The sequence below is a fragment of the Panicum virgatum genome, chromosome 2K (genome assembly GCF_016808335.1).
Source record: "Panicum virgatum strain AP13 chromosome 2K, P.virgatum_v5, whole genome shotgun sequence".
NCBI classification, from domain to species: Eukaryota; Viridiplantae; Streptophyta; class Magnoliopsida; order Poales; family Poaceae; genus Panicum; species Panicum virgatum.
In genome coordinates this window covers 68,260,851-68,282,097 of record NC_053137.1, presented here as the reverse complement: position 1 = coordinate 68,282,097, position 21,247 = coordinate 68,260,851, and the positions used below count along the sequence as shown (strand labels likewise).

At 47.2% G+C, this 21,247-nt stretch overlaps 2 protein-coding genes, 1 non-coding gene and 1 pseudogene across 3 annotated transcripts; 2 read left to right on the top strand and 2 right to left on the bottom strand.

Moving 5' to 3' along the window:
- The first annotated feature begins 454 nt into the window (after nt 1-454).
- Nucleotides 455-1,083, top strand: LOC120694923. Its single transcript, XM_039978246.1, has one exon. It carries the CDS (start codon nt 553-555, stop codon nt 778-780), a length of 228 nt encoding a protein of 75 aa, XP_039834180.1. The 5' UTR covers nt 455-552; the 3' UTR covers nt 781-1,083.
- Nucleotides 1,084-1,319: 236 nt separating this feature from the next.
- On the bottom strand, nt 1,320-1,392 carry TRNAA-AGC. Its single transcript has one exon. It is a non-coding gene; the product is annotated as a tRNA-Ala (tRNA).
- A 185-nt stretch (nt 1,393-1,577) lies between these two features.
- On the top strand, nt 1,578-8,999 carry LOC120694921 (BRCT domain-containing protein At4g02110-like). Its single transcript, XM_039978244.1, has 10 exons — nt 1,578-1,842; nt 1,940-2,029; nt 2,141-2,245; nt 2,473-2,574; nt 2,986-3,070; nt 3,495-3,561; nt 3,662-3,706; nt 3,871-6,633; nt 7,806-8,022; nt 8,139-8,999. The coding sequence occupies exons 1-10, from the start codon at nt 1,735-1,737 to the stop codon at nt 8,682-8,684; spliced, it is 4,128 nt and encodes a 1,375-aa protein (XP_039834178.1). The 5' UTR covers nt 1,578-1,734; the 3' UTR covers nt 8,685-8,999.
- A 10,380-nt stretch (nt 9,000-19,379) lies between these two features.
- Nucleotides 19,380-20,977, bottom strand: LOC120695629 (annotated as a pseudogene).
- Between the last annotated feature and the right edge of the window lie 270 nt (nt 20,978-21,247).

Below are 21,247 nucleotides of genomic sequence, written 5' to 3'. Positions count from 1 at the left end.
TATGTTTAGTTTGTTGATGACGACGATGTGCTGTGCTGGCCCTGCACTGCGTCCATAGCGTTCATCATCGCTAGCTAATTAATCAACGCGTGCAATTCAGCACAACAGTCATAGATGGATGGATGGATGGATGGATGATGCAAGGGAAGGGAAGCTTCAGACTCCCTTCGTTCCGGGCTCAATCAAATCAAACAAAACAAAATAAGAAAAATGAAATCTCTCTCTCTCTCTCTGTTAGTGACTACTAGCACTTACTATCTGCCAAGTGTCAAGAGAAGGAGAACAGAAACAACTCATATCACAGCCGAATCGGCATGTAGTAGGCATCTCATGCCAGCGTTTGGACTGGGCTGAAATCTGATTAACGCGACGGCCCATCCAGCACAGCCTACTGGGCCTTCACCCATTCCAATCCTTTGTCAAGGGGTTGGGTTGGCATAGCATAGGATGCCGCTGCCGTCCCGGCTCCATTTCATCTCCTGCAGATCTCCAGTGGAGGGAGGCCCCTCATCTTCAATTCCATCTCCCCCCATCTCCAAATAATATAATATAATGGCCCCTTCCTACCGTCCCTACGCCGGCGGCGAGGAGCGTGATGCGCAGAGGAAGAATAAGAAGAAGAAGGCCGCCGGGCTGTGGGGCGGCGACCCGGCGGAGATGAAGCGGCGGAGGCGGGTGGCCGGGTACAAGGCGTACGCGGTGGAGGGCAAGGTGAAGGCGTCCATCCGCAGGGGGCTCCACTGGATCAAGGCCAAGTGCGCGCACATCATCCACACCTAGCAAAGCATATGCATCGTTGCGTTGCCCATTTGCCCTGCTCCTGCTTCCTTCTTTGCATTCGCCTAGCTAGCTCTAGCTACCTGTTTCTGTTTATTCCTTTTTAGTTTTTCTTCCTCGATCTGCATGTATGCCAGTATTGGATTGGATTGGATTGGATTGGATCCATCCATGTGCTGCAGCTTCTTCTGCATGTACTATACATCGAGATCGATCGATCAGGTCGGATTATGCATGCTTTCCATTGCTTGCGCCGGCAGACATGAATAATGCAATTAGTTAATGGTGATGGAAGGATTTCCTTTAGTTTGCTTGCCGCTATTCACAAATCAAGAATCAGCGAAGAAAGGTTGCATCCTTGCTTGCTTTGGGAACACGCCGGCCGAATGCGTAATCTGCGGGTTGTGCCTTTTCCCATCAGATGGAGTATCATCTCAGCTCAGCTTCATCTGTTCAAAAAAAAAAAAATCTCAACTTCAGAGTAACGTCCAGCCGAGGTGCCAGAACTCTCTCTCACACACCAAAAAGTAAAACGTAAGGAGTGGAGATGCAGGGTATCGATCCCCGTACCTCTCGCATGCTAAGCGAGCGCTCTACCATCTGAGCTACATCCCCGTTGCGATTACTTCCTAAAATTTTATTGTACAAGAATAATGCAGAAAAATCGCCTTTCTTTTTTTTGAGTGAAAAAAAAATCGGCTTTCTAAGGAGGGAGGGAGGGCCTAAAAGGAAGGCGTCCGACATATCAAAATCAGGCCCAACTATAGTTCTCCGCGTTCGGCCCATGGTCATGGTCTCCTCTCTCCTGATTAGACGAGACGCGCGCCGCGAAAAGCAAACAAAATCCTAGGCTCATTTCCGTTTCCCTCCCTCCTTTCCGTTCGAACGACGAAATCAAATCCCCACTCTCCATTCCCAAATCTCCGAACCCTAGCCCCCCCAATCTCCGATCCCGCCATGCCCCTGCACGCTGACGAAGACGCCGGCGCCAGCGACGCCGACGCGCGCCTCTTCGCCGGCGTCCGCTTCGCGCTCTACGGCTTCAACACACACTCCGAGTCCCAGGTGCGCGCTCCCCCACCCTCTCCCCGCGCTTCGATGCGACCCCGTGCCGATTCCTTCTGATTCCGTGCCTATTTCATGCGGTTTCCTTCATTCGCAGTACCGCTTAGAGATGGTACGGTGCGGCGGCGTCCACGTCGGGGCTTGGGACGGAGACTGCACCCACGTCATAGTTTCCAACACCTTATATGTGAGTTCAATTCTATTTCTACCTGCGATTGTCTTGTTCCTTCGGTTGCTACTCCGCTCACGATTTTTTGCTTCGTCTTCCTCTTTTTTTTAAAAAAAACACTAAATGCAGGATGACCCCGTGTGCGTGGCGGCGCGGTTGGACAAGAAGAAGGTCGTCACCGACCAATGGGTGGAAGACAGCTTCGAACTTGGAGAATTGGCTGACGCCGATCGGGTCAATCTCGCTTCTCTGTCTGCATTCTGTGCTACAGCTAGCCTACCTACCTCTAGCTTCTCTGTGTGTCTGTATTGAACAATAAACCAGCGTTTTTTAGCAGCATGCTTAAGTCCTTTCTCTTAATAAAAATAAAATGTATGCATGAGTCTCTGTCATGTGAATTATTGTTTTCTACTAATTAGTCTGAGGAGTGAAGGTGCTGGTGCTTGTTTTTGATTTCCCAGGTATTATATGCGCCAATCAGAGATCCCAATGGCATTCCGGGTAGTGATCAACTTCACATTTGCCTCACAGGGTACCAGAAGAATTGGCGCGGAGACATAATGGTACGGTAAACAATGCTGCTTTGATCACGCCCCCAATGGTACAGCAAATTATGTTTCATGCCACTGCGCATAAAATGTGTGTAGCCAGGTTTTTATGATTGCCTTCAGTTGATGAAGAGAGCATATATTAGGAGTTTTCTTTGCTTTTGCACTTATTTTTATTTTGCTCTCTGAACATATCTTAGTTGTTCTGTTAATTCCATTTTCTAAGACCCAGAGATGTCCAAATCAGTATTCCCTCCCACTGAATGACAAATGCTCATTATGTTATATAGGAGTAGGTTCACATGTATTTTCGCTCCTTTCTTTTCAGCACTAGGTAGAGTTTATTATCAGAATCAAGTCTGAATACCCAATTGTTTAGTTGCTCATTACAGTCCTCTTCATGATTAATGCTAATATTAAATGTAGAAAATGGTTTCTTTGATGGGAGCACACTTCTCCAAGTCTTTGAGAGGAAACGAAGACACCCATCTCATTTGCTACAAATTTGAAGGTACTTCTTCATAGTTTTGTATACTGTATACTTTTCACTGAACTTGTGTTGCAATTAGTGTACTTCATTGTGTACTCATTAGTCTCCTTATCTCTTTTTGTTGGACCATTTAGAGATGTACGTCCATCTGTTCAATGCATTGCATTGGCAATTTTGAGGCTCATTTCTCCTCCATTTTCTTATAAAAGGCGCCAACATGTTGATTTATGGGCGCTGCTGGTAGTTGTTTGCATTGACAATACAAATTTCGATCTTTCTTTTTTGTCTTTGGTTTGGCTTACTTTCAACAAGAATGCAATAATTTAACCAAAGCATTCCTCTGAACATTCTCTTGAAAAGCTTAACCTGAAAATTATTCTACTTTCAATCAGTTCCACAATTATTTGACTGTTATTCATCTACCACTTTTTCTGAATTGTGCTAGGCGAGAAATATGAACTTGCTAAACAGGTGAATATCAAAATTGTTAATCACCGGTGGCTGGAAGAATGGTATGTGATTTAACCAGCCTACCCCCACCCCCCCAAAAAAAATTATTATTGCAGTGTCATGATTATTTGTGCTGAAGTATTGTATATGCTGTTACCACAGCTTAAAGGCATGGGAGATTCTTCCAACTGATGATTATACGAAAAGGTAAGTGTACCGCATTTCATTTTTCTCTCTCTGATGTTTTCTATTTTATCTGTAACTCAATATCCTGAGGATCGTGTCTTGTTTATATTCCAGTAGTAGTAGTATAACAGTATATTTTATAAATCTCTCCTTTTATTCTAACTCTGATCATTTATTTGAGTCAGTGGTTGGGAAGTAGAGATAATGGAAGCAGAAGCTCAGGACTCTGAAGATGAAAGCGAAGATGTTGGTAGAGGCTCATCAAGTGGTAGACGTATTGGCAGAAGCACCCCTGGTACAGAGATTAGAACAAAATCTCATGTTGATTCTGCTGTTGATGCAACCGTTCGAGGTTCTACTATTTCTACTAGTAATGCAGAGGGTGCTACAGGAAGACACTTGGGCACACCAGAACAGACCATGAAAGCAGAAGATGCTAGCACAAAGTCATTTGACATCAGAGCTGACTCAGGAAGTGCCCCTGACACGAAATATGCTACAGTTTCTGTTGATGGTTATGCCCACAAAACTTACCCCTCTCACATTTACCAGAGTGAGAATGATGAGGCTCCTGCAGATCAGGTCAGTAGGGATGAAGCTAGAGATGATCACAAGAGGGATACTGACACCAGGGCTAGTACCCTCTCTACTCCCAATGTACATAAAAGCATTGCTCCTGCTATTCTAGCAGACAACAAGAAGAGCATTGAAGGGAACTGTTTGCATAGCTCCAATCAGATCAATGTCAACAATGATCTTCGGTCAAACACTTTTGAAGAAAATTGCTCCAAGCAAATAGTACACTCACCAGAAATGAGCAGAAAGGTAGATCAGAAGGATGATGGGCATGTACCTGATCCACAACCCACCATTTCTCAGTCATTCTCTGAACAAAGGCTAAACATGCGTGAGTCTAATCTAGGACCAGAAGACAATTCAGCATCAATAAGTAATCAAATTTTAGGCTATTCTAGAAGGCGACTGGCAAAGTCAGTATCACCTGGGGCTAATTTAAGATCAGTTCACCAAACAACACCGCCACAGTGTTTCGAGGAGGATACGTCAAGGGTTGAGCTTATTGCTACACCGAGAGGGAACAATCAGGATTATAGTGGGCATGCTGAGACCAGAGGCCTGCAAGAAAATGAAGTGATAAAGCATGGCAATAGATCAGGCGGTGGGCATGCTCAGAAGAGGAAAAGCATTCTTTCTTCCTTCAGTTCAAAGGCACCAAGTGAAGCCCCAGACTCACAGACTGGAAAATCAAGCAGTCCTTTATCAAGCAAGGAAAGTGCATGTGAAGCAGCTGTTTCTAATCTGGGCAGAAGCCCTGCCGAATCTACCAAAGTTGGCGGTCATCTAAACAGTGGTCCAGCTGTGAATTTTTCAGAGAAGCAAATGCCTGGCTCATTTAAAAGCAATTTGTTAAGTAATAGGAGGACATCTTTGAAGCTTGTGAGCTCTGCTGAAGTAGAAAAGCTTCCTGAAAATTCTTCTAAGGATAAGAATATTGGGGCACCTGGTGAAGTTAATACACCAGCACTGCACGAGACAACAATTGAGAAGCGTCGTGCTATAGCCCCTTCTGCCGATTCTGAAGTTAGAAAAGAAAGTTCAGGTGCCTCTCTTCAAAATCGGGACACTGAGATGACTGATGCTCAGCATGTAAACAAAATTGAAGCTGCAGGTCCTTGCTCAAAACCTGAGAAGGTGGTTTCTCACCAAGAATTGGAAGTAGATCCTAAATATATCCCAGCTAACAAGGTCACTGATAAACATGGTACATTTCCCCCGAAAGTATCAACTTCTAGAGCAAGGAATTCTGGTGCCAAGAGGTCTCGAAATGCTGGCAGTAAAGCAGCTCCTGGATTAATTAATAGCAAAAGTGGGGTTGCAACTAAGCCCATGCATGATAAAGTTGAGTCTGTTAATATGTCTCTGCAGAGAAATACAAAGGGGAACCGCAGAAAGCTTTCAAGCACTGCACGTGCAGATGAAAATAAAGGAAGTTCATCTCAGAGGGGACTAAATTCCGAATCAAGTAAATCAACTGCAAAGGGGGCTTGGACTGCTAATGTCAATATGGCTGATTCACCAACTATCGATACAGCTGAGACAATACCATCAAAGTCAAGTTTTAATGAGGCGCTTCCGCCAGAAAATGGAGAAGAACACCATCAAAAGCCAGAGAATGGAGAAGAACACCATCAAAAGCTTCCAAGCAGTGCAAGCGCAGATGACCATGAAACACATACGGCAAATGAAGTACCGAACAACAGAGTACGCAAAGTAGTAGCCAAGAGGAAACTGTCTTCTGTCCAAAAACAGAAGTCTGGCACTGAGCCTTGCATTACTGCAAATGTATTGGTATCTGACGATAAAGTTGTCTCATCAGAGAGAGCTGCACAGAGTTCTAGAAATTCTAACATGGTAACGGTGAATCAAGACCTGGAGAACACCAGTGAGGTTAGGACAAATGGTGCGGTTGGATTATTTTGCAAAGATGCCATGGAAGAGAGATCAAAAGATACGCAGAGTTCTAAATCGAGAAGCAACAAGAGACAAAAAACTGCAGATTTAGTGGATGGTTCTACAGATTATGACAAGGAGAACATTCCAGTCAATAGTAATTTCACTTCCAATACAACAGCTGGAAACAACAGCAAGAGTTCCAAATCAACCTCAAAAGCGTTACAAAACAGCAAAGTTGTTCTTGATGAGCGTGGTATGATTGAAGGAAATAATTGTGGAACCTTAAATGTGTTGGAACCAACTTGGTTTATTTTAAGTGGACATCGCCTGCTGAGGAAGGAGTACAAGGCGATACTTAGACGTTTGAAAGGCAGAGTTTGCAGGGATTCACATCACTGGTGTTTCCAAGCAACACATCTTGTCACCACTGAGCTTCGCAGAACTGAAAAATTCTTTGCAGCTGCAGCGGCTGGGAGGTAAAACCTTGAATAGTTATAATTCCGTAGTAGGTTGGCTTGAATCAACTTCCACTCGCTGTGTATCTTGCTCTTTTTTTTGAGTAAAATGCACGGCCGGTCCCTAAACTCGGCAGTAGGTGTCATCTAGGTCCCTAAACTCCCAAAATGCGCATCTAGATCCCTAAACTTGTTAATTGGTTCACGTGGGGTCCAAATCACGGTTGCCCATGTTAACCGCGAGCGTGTCAAGTTGACTAGGCACCTGACATGTGGGGCCCACATGGCAGATGCACCTCCCTCCTTCCTCCGCCTTTCACAGCCATGGTCGACATAGTGGCGGTGCGGCTTCCCCGCCGGTGCGCATCCGGCCGGCGGTGCACCGGACCTTGCCCGCGTCCGGGGCAACCTAGCAGCACCGGCGTTGGCGGAGGCGTGGCGCAGTCTTGCGCAGGGGCACCCTGCGACGGGCGCATGCCGGTGGCACGGCAGGCGCAGTGGTGTTTGTTCGGCGGTGGCGGCGCCGGGGTTGAAGGGGGAAGAGGCTCGATTGAGTACGGAGCGGCTCCGACATGGCTCGTGGAGCGGCGACGCGCATCTCCAGCGGGGCCGCGGAGGCCGGTGCACGCAGACGACTGGCAGGGTCGGGGGGGGGGGGGGGGCGTGCGCAAACGGGGGCCCGGGCAATAGTGGGCGAGCTCCACCGCCGTTCCATCCTGGACGGGTGAGCGGGAGCCGTCGCGGGCGTGCTCCGCCGCCACTCCGCTCCGAACGGACGCGAGGGAGTCACCACGGGCGAGCTCTGCCGCTGCTCCGTCTTGGAAGGGCCTGCGGGAGCCGCCGCGGCTGAGCTCCATCGCCACACGCCCCAGACGGGCACGAGCTCGTGGAGCGGCAGCGCATCTCCGACGATGCCTCTCTGGCGGTGGCGGTGGCGGTGCACGCTCGTCCGATGGAACGGCCCACATGTCAAGTGCCCAGTCAGCTTGACACGCTGGCAGTTTAACATGGTTAACGGTGATTTGGACCACACGTGAACCAATTAATAAGTTTAGGGATTCAGATGTGTATTTTGGGAGTTTAGGGGCCTAAATGACACCTGCTACCAAGTTTAAGGGCCGGCCGTGCATTTTACTCTCTTTTTTTCTTCAGTTTTGATGAAATCTGAATGAGTTCCCTTTGTTGTTGAAAAGGTGGATACTCAAGCCTGATTACTTGAGTGCTTGCAATGAGGCTGGCAAGTTCTTAGAGGAAGAGCCATTTGAGTGGCATGGTAATGGCCTTAACAGCGGTGATACAATTAGCTTGGATGCTCCAAGGAAATGGCGCCAACTGAAGCAGCGTACTGGTCATGGTGCATTTTATGGGATGCAGGTCATTATATATGGAGAATGCATTGCTCCGACACTGGTAAGTACAAATCTGGCAAGCCTGATAAATGGTGGGACGATTCATCTTCTCGGTAGCTGTGTGATTGGAAATACCATTACCCAACTCATTTTTGTTCCCTCTTTGTTTTCCTTCAGGACACACTAAAGCGCGCGATCAGGTCCGGTGATGGCACCATCTTAGCAACCTCCCCACCTTACACCCGGTTCCTCAAGTCCAGCATCGATTTTGCTATTGTATCTGCGGGCATGCCAAGCGTGGACGCATGGGTACAGGAGTTCGTGAGGCATAACATCCCGTGCATCAGCGCAGATTACCTGGTGGAGTATGTGTGCAAGCCCGGGCACCCCCTGAGCAAGCATGTCCTCTTCAGCATGCACGATCTAGCAGAGAAGTCCCTGCAGAAGCTACTGAAGAACCAAGAAGACGTGATGGATGCTGACACTGGAGAGAACGGCGAGGCTGATGTAGGTTGTTCTACCTGCGGATCACAGGACCAGGAAGGGCTTATGGTAACATGCAGCAGCGGTGGAAACCAGGCTGGCTGTGGTGTCCGCGTGGACGTGGGTTGCTGCAACCCTCCCGTTGAAGCAGCCATAGGTGGTGAGTGGCTGTGCGGCAAGTGCGACAAGCAAAAATCTGCAAAGAAGTCTGCTGGGAAACCAAGAGTGCTCAAAACCTGATGATTTTTCAGGGGGTATCACAAGCCCCTTCAAGAGTTCTGGGCTTGATCAAGCACGAAATGGATGTTCGACAACAAGCGTGTGAGGGCCAGGCGGCCACCTAGTTTTTATGTATCTTTTAGCTAAGAGTTCGAGTTTGTTACATTTTTATGTAATCACAACTACTGTAAGAACCTGCTTTCATCTCCTTCTTATATGATCTGGCAATGCTCCTGCTAAGTTCAAAAAAAAAAAAAGCCGATGACTCTATAGTGCTGCTGGTGTTACTTTGCTGTAAGTTATATAAAAATATAATTAAATTAGCTTTGTAAAGAACCTTTCGGCACGCTCTGAAATGCTTGCTTGGTATTTCCAGGTGTCCGTTTTTCTTTCCCTAATCCATGTGTGCCGTTGAACTGTTTGAGAATACAATGTACAGCACATAGTTCATCAATATTTGAAAATCAATGCTACAATTGCTGACATTCAGAAGGCGACAGCTTGCTGAGGAATTCGTTGATGCTCTTGGCGTATTGAGTGGAGTGGAGGCAACGAAGTGGGGGTAGCGCCCATTCCTTTTCCAGCTGCCCTCAAAAAGTCAAAAGCAACTGGCTGTGTACAGTACTCCTTTGCATATCAAAGCGAAAAAGTTAGCAAACCCTGCTGCCGTCTTTAATTTGTTGGGACGTGCAACTGCAAACTACTAAAAACTAATTAGGATGCCAGAGATGAAGTGCTTCTTTGTGGTAATAATGCTCTGAAATGCGTTGTGCTTTCCCTGAGCAAATAAATAATAAAGAGCAGGCTTGATCGCGGATCCGTCCTGAGAATAGATTATAGAAGATAGATGATATTGTCTATGCATGTGCTAAAGCATAGCATACATCCACGCTTGTTTCATGGTCTTTATTTCCCTTTTAATTTGTAACGATGCATGCTTTCATTCGTTGCACATGATCTATCTATCTATCTATCTATCTATTACCTGGGCTAGGATGTTTTGACAGCCAAAATTGGCACCTGCCGAGGCCGATCGGTCAGACCGGTCTGGTCCGTACAGTCCGAGTAGAATTAGAGTTTTTTGTAAAGAGTCCTCATGTAATCCTACTCGTGAAGGGGTACGTCTTCCCCGGCCTATAAATATAAAGGCTAAGGCCGATTGAGGTTATTCCCAATCGAATCAATCAAAAATATCGCATTATTTTTGTCTCTCAAACCCTAGTCTTTTCCAACTCTAGATTGCTTTCTTTCTTCATCTCTACGGCGTTTGAAGACGTTTCGAGTGGGCTGCCGATCTCAGGACAACCCTACGTTCACGAACTCCGACGGGGTCCCTCCCGAGCTCCTGTTCTAGGTTTCCGACGATGCCCTGCCTGCATCGGTCAGACCGGTCGGCGGCACCGGTCTGGCCGGCCTGCCCAAGGTTTCGCGGATGTTGATCGTTTTGACGATCGTTCACGCGTTCTAATGCATTCGAGTGTGTTGGCGTGATTCTGTATCAACATACTTTTTGGCGACTCTGCTGGGGAAAGATTAATCTGGTTTTAAGACCGATCTAATCTAGTTTCTTTGAGAAGATGGGTACTCATAGTGAAATTCACAATGACAACGTCATCAAGGCGACCAAGGAGGAGCTCACCGAAGACGAGCGCCAAGCCTACCTCATAGTTGAAGAGCACTTGAAGGAGCAATTCCTTCAAGGTTTCAAGAAGGAGCGTGGAGGCCTATTCAAGAGGGTTGGGGAGTTCGTGAGGCCATCCTTCAAGCTGAACAAAGACAAGGTTGAGGTACTTCCTAACGATCCCTCTGAATTGGTTTAGCAATTCTCTCTCATGGTAGATTTGAAAATATCTGCTGCACAAGTAGCCGCGGGAGAGACTTTTGCTGGGCTTAATGAAGAGATTGCAGCGCTTAAAAAGGGTAAAACAGTGAGGGTAGCGCTCAATCCTCAAAAGCGAATTAGGCTGGCGCATCTGCTACTCAAGATCAGTTCTATGGGATGCCGCCAAACTTTTTCCCAGGGCAAACACCACTGCCATCTACTGTCCACGTGCCATCGGTCCAACCGGTCTCGTCGACCAGTCAGACCGGTGCAGGCGGTCAGACCGGTACTATGACCGGTCAGACCGGTCTGACGGGGCAGTACCCAATGCCCTCTGCACCACACTTTTCTGGCCCTAGTTCGGCCGCCCCTAGCCGAACTAATGAGATGGTGTTGCATACAGGACCTCAGGGCACAGCACAGCAAGGGTCTGGACCTCACCGAGGACCGATTCCTAATACTAACATGGCTTACACCGGTCCTAGCACACAACGTATTCCATCTTCTTTGCATGCATCGGCCAGCAGTACTTATCAGGTCGATTTCACCAAATTCAAGGAAGATTTGGCCGGTGTGCTTAAATCTAATCTTGGGATTGATATGAGTGGGTCGTGTTTATATCAAAAATCATATCCTCCCGAGTTCGATTTTGTTTCGTATCCTGCTGGTTGGCGTGTCCCCGAGTTTATTAAATTTAATGGTGATGATTCTCGTACAACTTGGGAGCATGTTAGCCAATATGTCTTGCAATTGGGAGAAGCGGGTCTTAACGACGCTTTGCGTGTTCGTTTATTTTCTTTATCTTTGACCGGAACCGCTTTCTCTTGGTTTTCCTCGCTTGCGCCGGGTTCGATTTTAAATTGGAATCATTTAGAGCGCAAATTTCATGATCACTTCTTTAGTGGGGAAGCTGAAGTTAGATTGCTAGACTTGACATCGGTTAAACAAAACCGAGATGAATCGGTTTTAGATTATTTCCAAAGATTCAAAGCTTTAAAAACCCGATGCTTTAATTCATCTCTTTCGGAAAAAGATTTTGCGGATTTGGTGTTTAATGGCTTGCGTTCTTACTTGAAAGAAAAACTTGAAGGTTTTGATTTCATTATGGTTAATCATTTGCAAATGCGAGCTATTGGTGTCGAATTTAAGTATAAAAATTCTAAAGATTCTTTTAAGCCTCATCGGTCCAACACGCATGTTGTTGAGAATGATTTCGACTGTTCGGACGATGAGGAAAAGGGAGTGTGCGCCATTGAATTTGTTTGGCCATCTAAGGACAAACCATCTATGTGCCCTTCACTTAAGCCGATTCAAAAGAATCGGCAGAATGAGATGAAGTTTACTTTCGATGTTTCCAAGTGCGATAGAATTTTTGATGAATTACTTAAACATGAAAACATTCGTTTATCTCATGCTATACCGTCGCCGAAAGAATTAAAGAGGCATGCATATTGTAAGTGGTATAATTCTTTCTCGTATGCTATTAATGATTGTAATGTTTTCCATCGACAGATCCAATCGGCTGTAGATGAAAGACAATTGGTACTTTCTGAGATGCAAGTGGACAAGACTCTCTTCCCTGTCCATACTTTGGAATTGCACAATCCAAAGGTCCTCCTTCGGCCGGAGCAAGCTGAAGGGGCTCAAGGGAAGAATGTTGTGATTGGAGATCCGAGGCCGATGAATGCAAATGACAAGATTCTGGTCAGAGAAGTCGTTGCTGAGAAGACTACTGATGGGAAGCCGACTTTGAGGATTTTTGTGAATGCTCATAAGCCCGGGGGACAAGCAAGTTCATCCAGTCAGCCTGCTATCCAGGCGCGACCGGTCAGACCGGGTATAATGACCGGTCAGACCGTCTCAGGGAACAGCCCTAGACCTTCAAGCCAAAGCGTTCGAAAGAGGGTACTTGGAAGACGAATGTTCCAAAGCTGCAGGGGAGGCGTACAAATCAGGGACCTACCTTTGGGCAGTTATTGAACAAGTGCACTAAGGCTGTTCAATAAGATCGACCATTAAAAAAGAGACCTCGCTCACCACCACGTCGGGGCAATGTTTCACCTCCAAGGAGAGAATTCATCAGGCGTAGAGGTGATCATCCGTAGTTCCCTCCACAGAAGGTGTATGCTACTATGCCTTGGTCCCCACCGGCGTCAAATGCGATTAATCCAGTGTGGGAGCATGAGGGGATTTGGCCCCAGTGCTTTCCGATGCCATATCCACCATCATATCAGAGGGAGGAAAGACCCAGGATGCCAGTACACGACCGATTGGGGCCACACCAATCTGGTCCAGTGGCACAACCCCAACCGGTCAGATCTGTCATCTATGACCGGTCAGACTGGTCTCAGCAGAGGCCGGCATAGTTTGCTCCTCCACGGATGGAATATTGCGTGAAGGAGAAGAAATCAGAGGTACGGCCAGGAGCTACTTCAGAGAAATCCAAGACCGATACTATTGTTCGGATCAGTGAAATTAAGGTGGTTGTACAAGATAAGGGTAAGGAGCCGACGGTGATTGATAAATCGGCTACAATCATGAAGCTAGTGGCAGCAAGGTGGCGGATAAGTACCATTAACCCCGCTGGTGTCCCGAAGGGTTGACGCATACCCAAAAGAGGAAGCTTCAGTGCCTTCGCAACAAGGAGAAGAGGGAGCAGGAGGCAGAGAAGGCGAGGGATGAATACTTCAACAAGTACATGCCCATGATCCCTCAAGGCAAAGTGTGGCAGGTCAAGACAGTTGACCAGCCAGCAGAAGGACCGGTCGGACTGACCCCGGTGACTGGTCAGACCGGTATTCCCGACCGGTCAGACCGTCCTGAGCCACCGGTCAGACCGGTTGAGCCCAGTGCAGAGAGTACAGCCGAATCAGCGGTGCCTATTTTGGTTTCTCGTGTTGATGAAGTGGAACTAGTTCCTCCAGCAAAGGAAGAAGAAGAACTGGTAGATTACGAGGCATCTTCGGAGCGCAACGATTTGGAAATTAATGTTGTGCATATGTCTTCGGATTATCTCATAATTTTCGAAGAAGAGGTGGCTCATCTTCAGTTTGGACCTCATGATGCTGTGTTCCAGAAGCCCAAAGAATCAGATAACCACTTTAAGGCCCTTTACATGAGGGGACATATTAATGGAAAGCTGATTTTAGCATGCTAGTGGATGGTGGGGCCATTGTAAATCTTATGCCCTACTCATTGTACAAGAAGCTTGGTGGCAAGGATGAGGAATTAATCAAGACCAACATGACGGTTAGCAGCGTGGGTGGAGGTGATCCCATTGGTGCCAAGGGGGTTGCGTCCATGGAGTTGACCGTTGGAAGCAAGATGCTCGCCACATCTTTCTTCGTTTCGGAGGTGCAAGGTAACTTCAATTTAATACTTGGGCGTGATTGTATTCATGCCAATCAATGTGTTCCGTCTATCTTGCATCAATTTCTTATTCAGTGGGTCGGCGATGAGGTCGAGATAGTAGCTGGTGATACTTCTTCCTTCATTGCTACTGTTGATTCCAATTTCATTGGTGCCAATGACAAAATCAAGTGCTTATCGGGCTTGGATCTGTCCGATTATGAGCTTTTCAGTTGCACCAAGGAGGGTTTTGTTCCTGCTACTCTGAAGCCGATGGAAAATCGGCTAAATCATTTAATGTTGTAAAGATGAGTCCAGCAGGCGACTCAGGTACAACCGGTCAGACCGGGTCCCACGACCGATCAGACCGGTCCTCTTCGGATCGGTCACCAGAGCCGGCCGGTCAGACCGGTAGGCCAGACCGGTCAGACCGGTCCAATGCAGAGTGGCTCCAGCAGTGCATGGAGCACTATCAGGCGCATACGAATGATATGTACGAGACTATTAAAGAGTCAGAAGATATGGACAAGCTGGGCCAAGGTTTTACATCGGCTGATCCTTTAGAAAAGATAGATCTAGGTGATGGTACTATTCCTAGGCAGACTTTTGTAAACAAAAATTTATCGGCTGAGTTTAAAGCCGATTTAAAAAAGTTATTAAAATAATATATCGATTGTTTTGCTTGGGAGTATTCTGAAATGCCGGAATTGAGTCGTGATCTTGTTGAGCATCGTTTACCAATCAAAGCCGGTTTTAAACCTTATAAGCAACCGGCTAGACGTTTCAATCCTAGTATCTATGACCGAATTAAAGAGGAGATTAATCGATTATTAGATGCTGGTTTTATTCGGTCTTGTCGTTATGCAGATTTGATCTCTAATATTGTGCCCGTTGAAAAGAAAGATTCGGGCAAGATTCGTGTTTGCATTGATTTTAGAGATCTCAATAAAGCTACTCCCAAGGATGAATATCATATACCTATAGCCGATATGCTAATTAATGAAGCATCGGGACATCATGTTATTAGTTTTCTTGATGGTAACGCGGGTTACAATCAAATATTTATGGCCGAGGAAGATACGTCTAAAACGGCTTTTGTATGTCCCGAATTTGTTGGTTTGTTTGAGTGGGTGGTTATGACTTTTGGTTTAAAGAATGCTGGTGCAATTTATCAGAGAGCTATGAATTTAATCTTTCATGATTTACTTGGTGTCATCTTGGAAGTGTATATTGATGATATTGTTATTAAATTGGCCGGTTTGGATTCTCATTTAGCCGATTTAAGACTTGCTCTTGAAAGGATGCGTCGGTATGGTTTGAAGATGAATCCACTCAAATGTGCTTTTGGAGTATCGGCTGGAAAGTTCCTTGGTTTTATTATTCATGAGAAGGGCATGGAGATTGATCCTAAAAGAATTGAAGCCATGAGGAAAGTTGAGGCTCCTACTTGCAAGAAAGACTTGCAAAAGTTTCTAGGCAAGATAAATTACTTGAGAAGATTTATTTTTAACTTGTCGGGAAAGATTGATGCTTTTACTCCTATTCTTCGGTTAAAGAATGAAGTCGAATTTACTTGGGGGGCAAAACAGCAAGAGACGTTTGAGAAAATTAAATATTACTTGTCTTCGCCGCCAGTTCTTAAAGCACCTAGGAGAGGTGTTCCTTTTAAACTTTATATAGCGGCCGAAGATAAAGTTATTGGGGTTGTTTTGACTCAAGAGACCGAAAGAAAGGAGTATGTTGTTACCTACATAGGCCGACGACTTATTGATGCGGAGATAAGGTATATTTTTATTGAAAATTTATGTTTATCTTTATATCATGCTTGTACTAAATTGAGGCATTATCTACTATGTAGTCCTTGCATAGTAGTATGTCAAACCGATGTGATAAAATATATATTACAAAAGTCGATTTTGAGTGGTAGAATTGGCAAGTGGGCATATACTTTGATTGAATATGATTTGGCTTGTGAACCTTTAAAATCTATGAAAGGCCAAATCGTAGCGGACTTTATTGTTTATCATCGGATTAATGATGAGCATGATTTAGAAATCGGCCATATTTTTTGCACACCATGGAAGCTTTATTTTGATGGATCGGTTTGTGATAATGGGAGGGGAATTGGTGCTGTCCTTATATCTCCAAGTGGTGCTGTTTTTGAGTTTTCAAACCGATTAGAAGAATATTGCACAAATAACCAAGTCGAGTATGAAGCATTATTATTTGGCTTAGAGATTTTACAATCCATGGGTGTGAAGCATGTCGAAGTTTTTGGTGATTCGCTTCTCGTTGTGCAGCAAGTATCCAAGGTATGCCAATGTTATAATGGTTCATTAAATGCATATCTTGATAAGTGCCTCGACATTATTTCTTCTTTTGATGAATTCGTTATAAGACATTTGCCAAGAGAATAAAATGGACAGACTAACGCTCTGGCTCAGCAAGCATCTGGTTATAATGTTAGAAAAGGAAAATTCAACATTAGAAAATCGATGCAAATCGAAGCCGAGTTGCAGGTTCTGGACGAACCGGTCACACCGGTTGACTCAACCGGTCTGACCGGTCCAGAGACCGGTCTGACCGCCCAGTCGCCAGAAAACACCAATTCGGCCGTAGAAAGGGCCAAAGATCAGGATTGGAGAGTTCCTATAATCTCCTATCTTAAGGATCCTGGTCGTGGTGCAGAGAGGAATATTCGGCGTGCAGCATTCAAATATGTTTTGATTGATAATGAACTTTATCGTCGAATCGCCGAAGATTTGCTTCTCAAGTGTTTGGACTCGGATCAGGCCAAAATTGCTATGGGAGAAGTTCATGAAGGCATCTGTGGTACTCATCAATCGGCTCCTAAAATGAAGTGGTTGCTTAGTAGAGCCGGTTTTTATTGTCCTTCCATGATTTCAGATTGTTTTAAATATTATAAAAGATGCGAAGAGTGTCAACGGTTTGGAGATTTGCAATTGGTACCTACTGCATCATTGCATCCTATTATTAAACCATGGCCGTTTCGAGGTTGGGGGTTGAATTTTATTGGACAAATTAATCCTCCATCTTCAAAGGGGCATCGCTTCGTGTTGGTTGCTATGGATTATTTCACTAAGTGGACCGAAGCAATTCCCTTGAAGAATATGACACATAGAGAGGTGATTGAATTTATAACTGAGCATATTATTCATAGATTTGGTATTCCTCAAACTTTGACTACAGATCAAGGTTCTTCATTCATATCCAAGGAAGTACGCGCATTTATCGAATCTTACAAAATCAAGTTGCTCAATTTATCTCTATATTATGCTCAGGCCAATGGACAGACCGAGTCAAGTAATAAGACTTTGATCAAGCTTATTAAGAAGAAAATAGAAGAAAATTCTAAGAGTTGGCATGAAGTGTTATCCGAAGTATTGTGGGCTCATCGTATATCTCGTCATGGTGCTACCAAGGTTACTCCTTTTGAGCTTGTATATTGTCAAGAGGCCGTTTTACCAGTTGAGGTAAATCTGGACGCCTATAGATTGGCTAAGCAAAATGATCTTTCCGCTGTTGATTATTATAATTCAATGATGGATAATATCGATGAGGTGACCGACAAGCGGATGAAGACTTTAAAAGAGATTGAAAAAGACAAGCTTCGAGTTGCTAGAGCTTACAACAAGAAGGTAAAAGATAAATCTTTTCAGGTTGGAGATCTAGTTTGGAAGACAATATTGACTCTTGGGATAAAAATAATAAGTTTGGTAAATGGTCGCCAAGTTGGGAAGGTCCGTATAGAGTTATTAAAGTCACCTTCGGAATTCTTATATGATGGAGACGCTGCAAGGAGATCGACTACCTAGAGCTATCAATGGGAAGTACTTGAAGAAATTCTACCTCAGCGTATGGCAAGATGCATGAAGGAGAGATGGCTGATTTATGAAGATCACCCTTAGCAGTATTTTTTAGGCCCTAGTGTTGTATAGAATACTTCTGTTTTGCTTTTTAGCTTTTAAAACTCACTAAAAAGCAGGGGGGCATATGTTGACAGCCAAAATTGGCACCTGCCGAGGCCGACCGGTCTGACCGGTCGGGCCGACCGGACCGGTCTGGTCTGTACAGTCCGAGTAGAATTAGGGTTTTTGTAAAGGGTCCTCATAGTTTTTGTAAAGAGTCATCATGTAATACTACTCGTGAAGAGGTACGTCTTCCCTGGCCTATAAATATGAAGGCTAAGGCCGATTGAGATTATTCCCAATCGAATCAATAAAAAATATCGCATTACTTTTGTCTCTCAAATTCTAGCATTTTCCAACCCTAGATTGCTTTCTTCCTTCGTCTCTACGGCATTTGAAGACGTTCCGAGTGGCCTGCCGATCTCAGGACAACCCTAGTTCACGAGCTCCGACGGGTCCCTCCCGAGCTCCTGTTCTAGGTTTCCGACGATGCCCTGCCTGCACCGGTCAGACCGGCCTGCCCAGGGTTTCGCGGGTGTTGATCGTTTTGACGATCGTTCGCGCGTTCTAGCGCATTCGAGTATGTTGGCGCGATTTTGTGTCAACAGTATGGAAATAAAAGCAGAGAATAAAGCAAGGGCGATCGATTGAAGGAATACGCTGCAAGCTGATGAGCACCTTCTTGGCTGACCAGATGAGCACATTCCAGTCCATCATGCATGTCCATGGACAGATTCTTGATCGATCCATCCATCTCCAACTGGGTTTACCAAAAATCAACCCAACCCTTAGACCTCCTCCAACGGTGAGCTACGTCGCCGGCTGAATCAGATTTTTAATCGATGAAAAGGGCAGAAAGCCTCTCGCTAGCGCTGCAGTTCTCGCTAGGCGAAGCGAAGTCGACGGTGCTGCCTGCAACCGATGGAGGTGGTCTTACTAGCGGCGGTCTTTTGAGATTGGTGTCGCAGCTTCCAGCTGGGTTACCACAAGCACGGCCAACTGCCACGCGGATGCTGCTGTTTGGTGGTGGCTGAGCTGGACCGGATCTCGAGTTGACATTGGCAACAATATGACATGACATGATATGACACAGGATTAGACGAGATTAAAAAAAGAAAACATATTTAATTCTAAAAAAATAGTAATAGACCCATCGAATTTTTGAACACATGTGTGAAATATTAAATGTATTAAATGCACTGCACAGTGCCCATCTACCTGCCTTGCATAATCTTCTTTTAATCCTTTCCTTCCATCACACATGACACAAGCATCAAGGGTGGAGAGCGTTTTCCCCCACTTTTCCGCCCTCAAAACGCTAGATGGGGGGGTTGGAGGGCGGCAGCGGACCCCTAGAGCTGTGGTCGGGGAGGAGTGAAAGAAAGGGAGGGTGGGGGAGAAGGAGCCTGCGCGGGCTAATGACATTGGCATTGTCGCATCAGTGCATGCGGCGCGATAGGGACGTCCACGTCATCGCCCCCGTGACGCAGCGCTGGCTCGGACCGCCAGCGTGGCCACCCTGTCGCGCCACATGCACTGGCACGACAGTGGCTAACTGTCGCGCCGGTGCAAGTGGCGCGACCAAACGGACTAAATAAAAACCAATACAGGTTAAATTTAAAATATTAATAGAAAAAGGTTAAAAAAAATCGCGAACGACATGGAACGCTCCGGATTGAGCTTGAGCGACAGCAGCAGGTGCGCGCGCTCCAGCTCCGAGCACGTGCACCCACGCCGCACGCCCCGCAGCACGTGGTAGTCGACGCCGCACCCCTCGGCGACGCGGCCGCGGAGCCGCTGGATGCGGGCGGTCAGCGCGCCGGTCATCTCCGCCCCAAACGGAGGCAGCTTGTCGTCGTAGAGGAGCTTGAGGTGGTCGAGGTCCCGGAGGCACTCGGGGAGCGCCCCGACGGACTCCAGCAGGTCGGCGCGCGCGCGCAGCGCCGGGACGAAGGCCGGGTCCAGCGCCAGCACGCGGTTGCAGTTAGCAATGGCGTCCGCCGGGCGCCCCACCGACCGGAACGTGGCGGCGCGCCCGACGAGGCAGGCTGCGGCGATGGGGTGCGGCTGCGGCGTGTGTCCAGAACCTTGTTGAAATGTCGCACCGCCTCTGCAGGGAGCCCGACGTCGAGCGCCGCCACCGCCGCCGCGCGACGACGGAGGAGGAGCTTCGCGTGCGCAAGCAGCTGCTGCGACACCGATGGACAAGGAGCTTCACATGACGCTCTTCTTCTGTCGGGCGGCGGCGGCGAGAAGCCGTCCTCCGACCAGCACAAGCTTTCGCGGCAGAACGCCGCCGAGGCGAGGCGGCGGCCGGTTTGGAGAAGCGCCACCGCGTCCTCCATTAATCCGAGGTGGAAGCAGGCCTGCCCCAAGACCAGGTACCTCCATGGGGGCTGGGCTTCGGTGTTGACGGAGTTCCTGGAGAAGCCGGCGACGACGCGGCGCTTCAGCTCGGATACGTCCAAGCACAGGAAGCCAGCGCCTGCGTCGGAGCGGACGCCGGAGCCGGATGAACAGGACGAGGTGGTGGCATTGTCGCCCGAGCCCGAGCAGGACTTGCCAACACAGCTGGGTATGTAGTCACGGAGCATGTCGGCGACGTCGCGGTAGCGCCTCAGCGCGAGGAGCGCGCGCGCTCGGAGATCCAGCGCCGCCTCCGACCGCGGCGACATCTCCAAAGCCAGGCTAACCAAGCCGAGCGCCGCCGCCGCCGCGCCGTCCCCATCCTCGGTGTCCTGCGCCGCCGCAGCGAGAGCCGCCCGCGCCTCGCCTAGGTACCTATCAATCACCTGCCGCCACATCGCGATCAAGATTGGATCTTTTATTTGCCTCCAGCACAGTGAAACCATTTGAGCCGCAAACGATCCGATGAATCGGAACCGGTTCTTGAAACAAGATGCATGCGTCAGAATCATGGTGATGTGATGGAAGGAACAACTCGCCGCCGAGGCATCGGAGGAAGAAACCAAGCACAAGGAAGATGAATTGGGGGCAATGCAGTGCAGGCACCAACCTACCTTGTTGTTTCCGCGGAGCCACTTGTTCTGCTTCTTGGCCGGAGCGGGGGAAGGAGATGACGACGCCGCCGCCGCCGCCATTGCCTCCCACGCATGCATCAACTGGGGGCCATTGGTATACTATTAGCTAGTTATACTAGTACTCGTGGATGGGCAACAACGGCATCAAGGGGAATATGGAACGCCTCCTCATAGTTTCCTTGTGCTGACTGATCCTGATTGATCCGATGAATCGGGGGGAATTTAATCTTTTATCATTATAACGAAGGTCATCTCTTTTTGGCATTACGGAATTAGCATTGGAGAGAGAAAATCCTAATATTTTTACCACTCTCGTTTTTGTCGACGCCAGTGTGTCATTCCAGCTAGGATCCTGGTCAGCTCTGGCCCCCCGGGGCCAACCCGAGCCTATTTTGTCCAGCCTGCCCGCCCAAATCCAGCCCATTCCCCGCTCTCCTCCTTTCC

Bases quoted from the DNA above. Each gene is read 5' to 3' on its own strand.
- LOC120694923 (XM_039978246.1), top strand. From the start codon at position 553: ATGGCCCCTTCCTACCGTCCCTACGCCGGCGGCGAGGAGCGTGATGCG.
- LOC120694921 (XM_039978244.1), top strand. From the start codon at position 1,735: ATGCCCCTGCACGCTGACGAAGACGCCGGCGCCAGCGACGCCGACGCG. The intron at 2,246-2,472 runs GTCAATCTCGCT...TTGATTTCCCAG, and splicing joins AATTGGCTGACGCCGATCGG to GTATTATATGCGCCAATCAG. The intron at 6,634-7,805 runs GTAAAACCTTGA...GTTGTTGAAAAG, and splicing joins GCAGCTGCAGCGGCTGGGAG to GTGGATACTCAAGCCTGATT.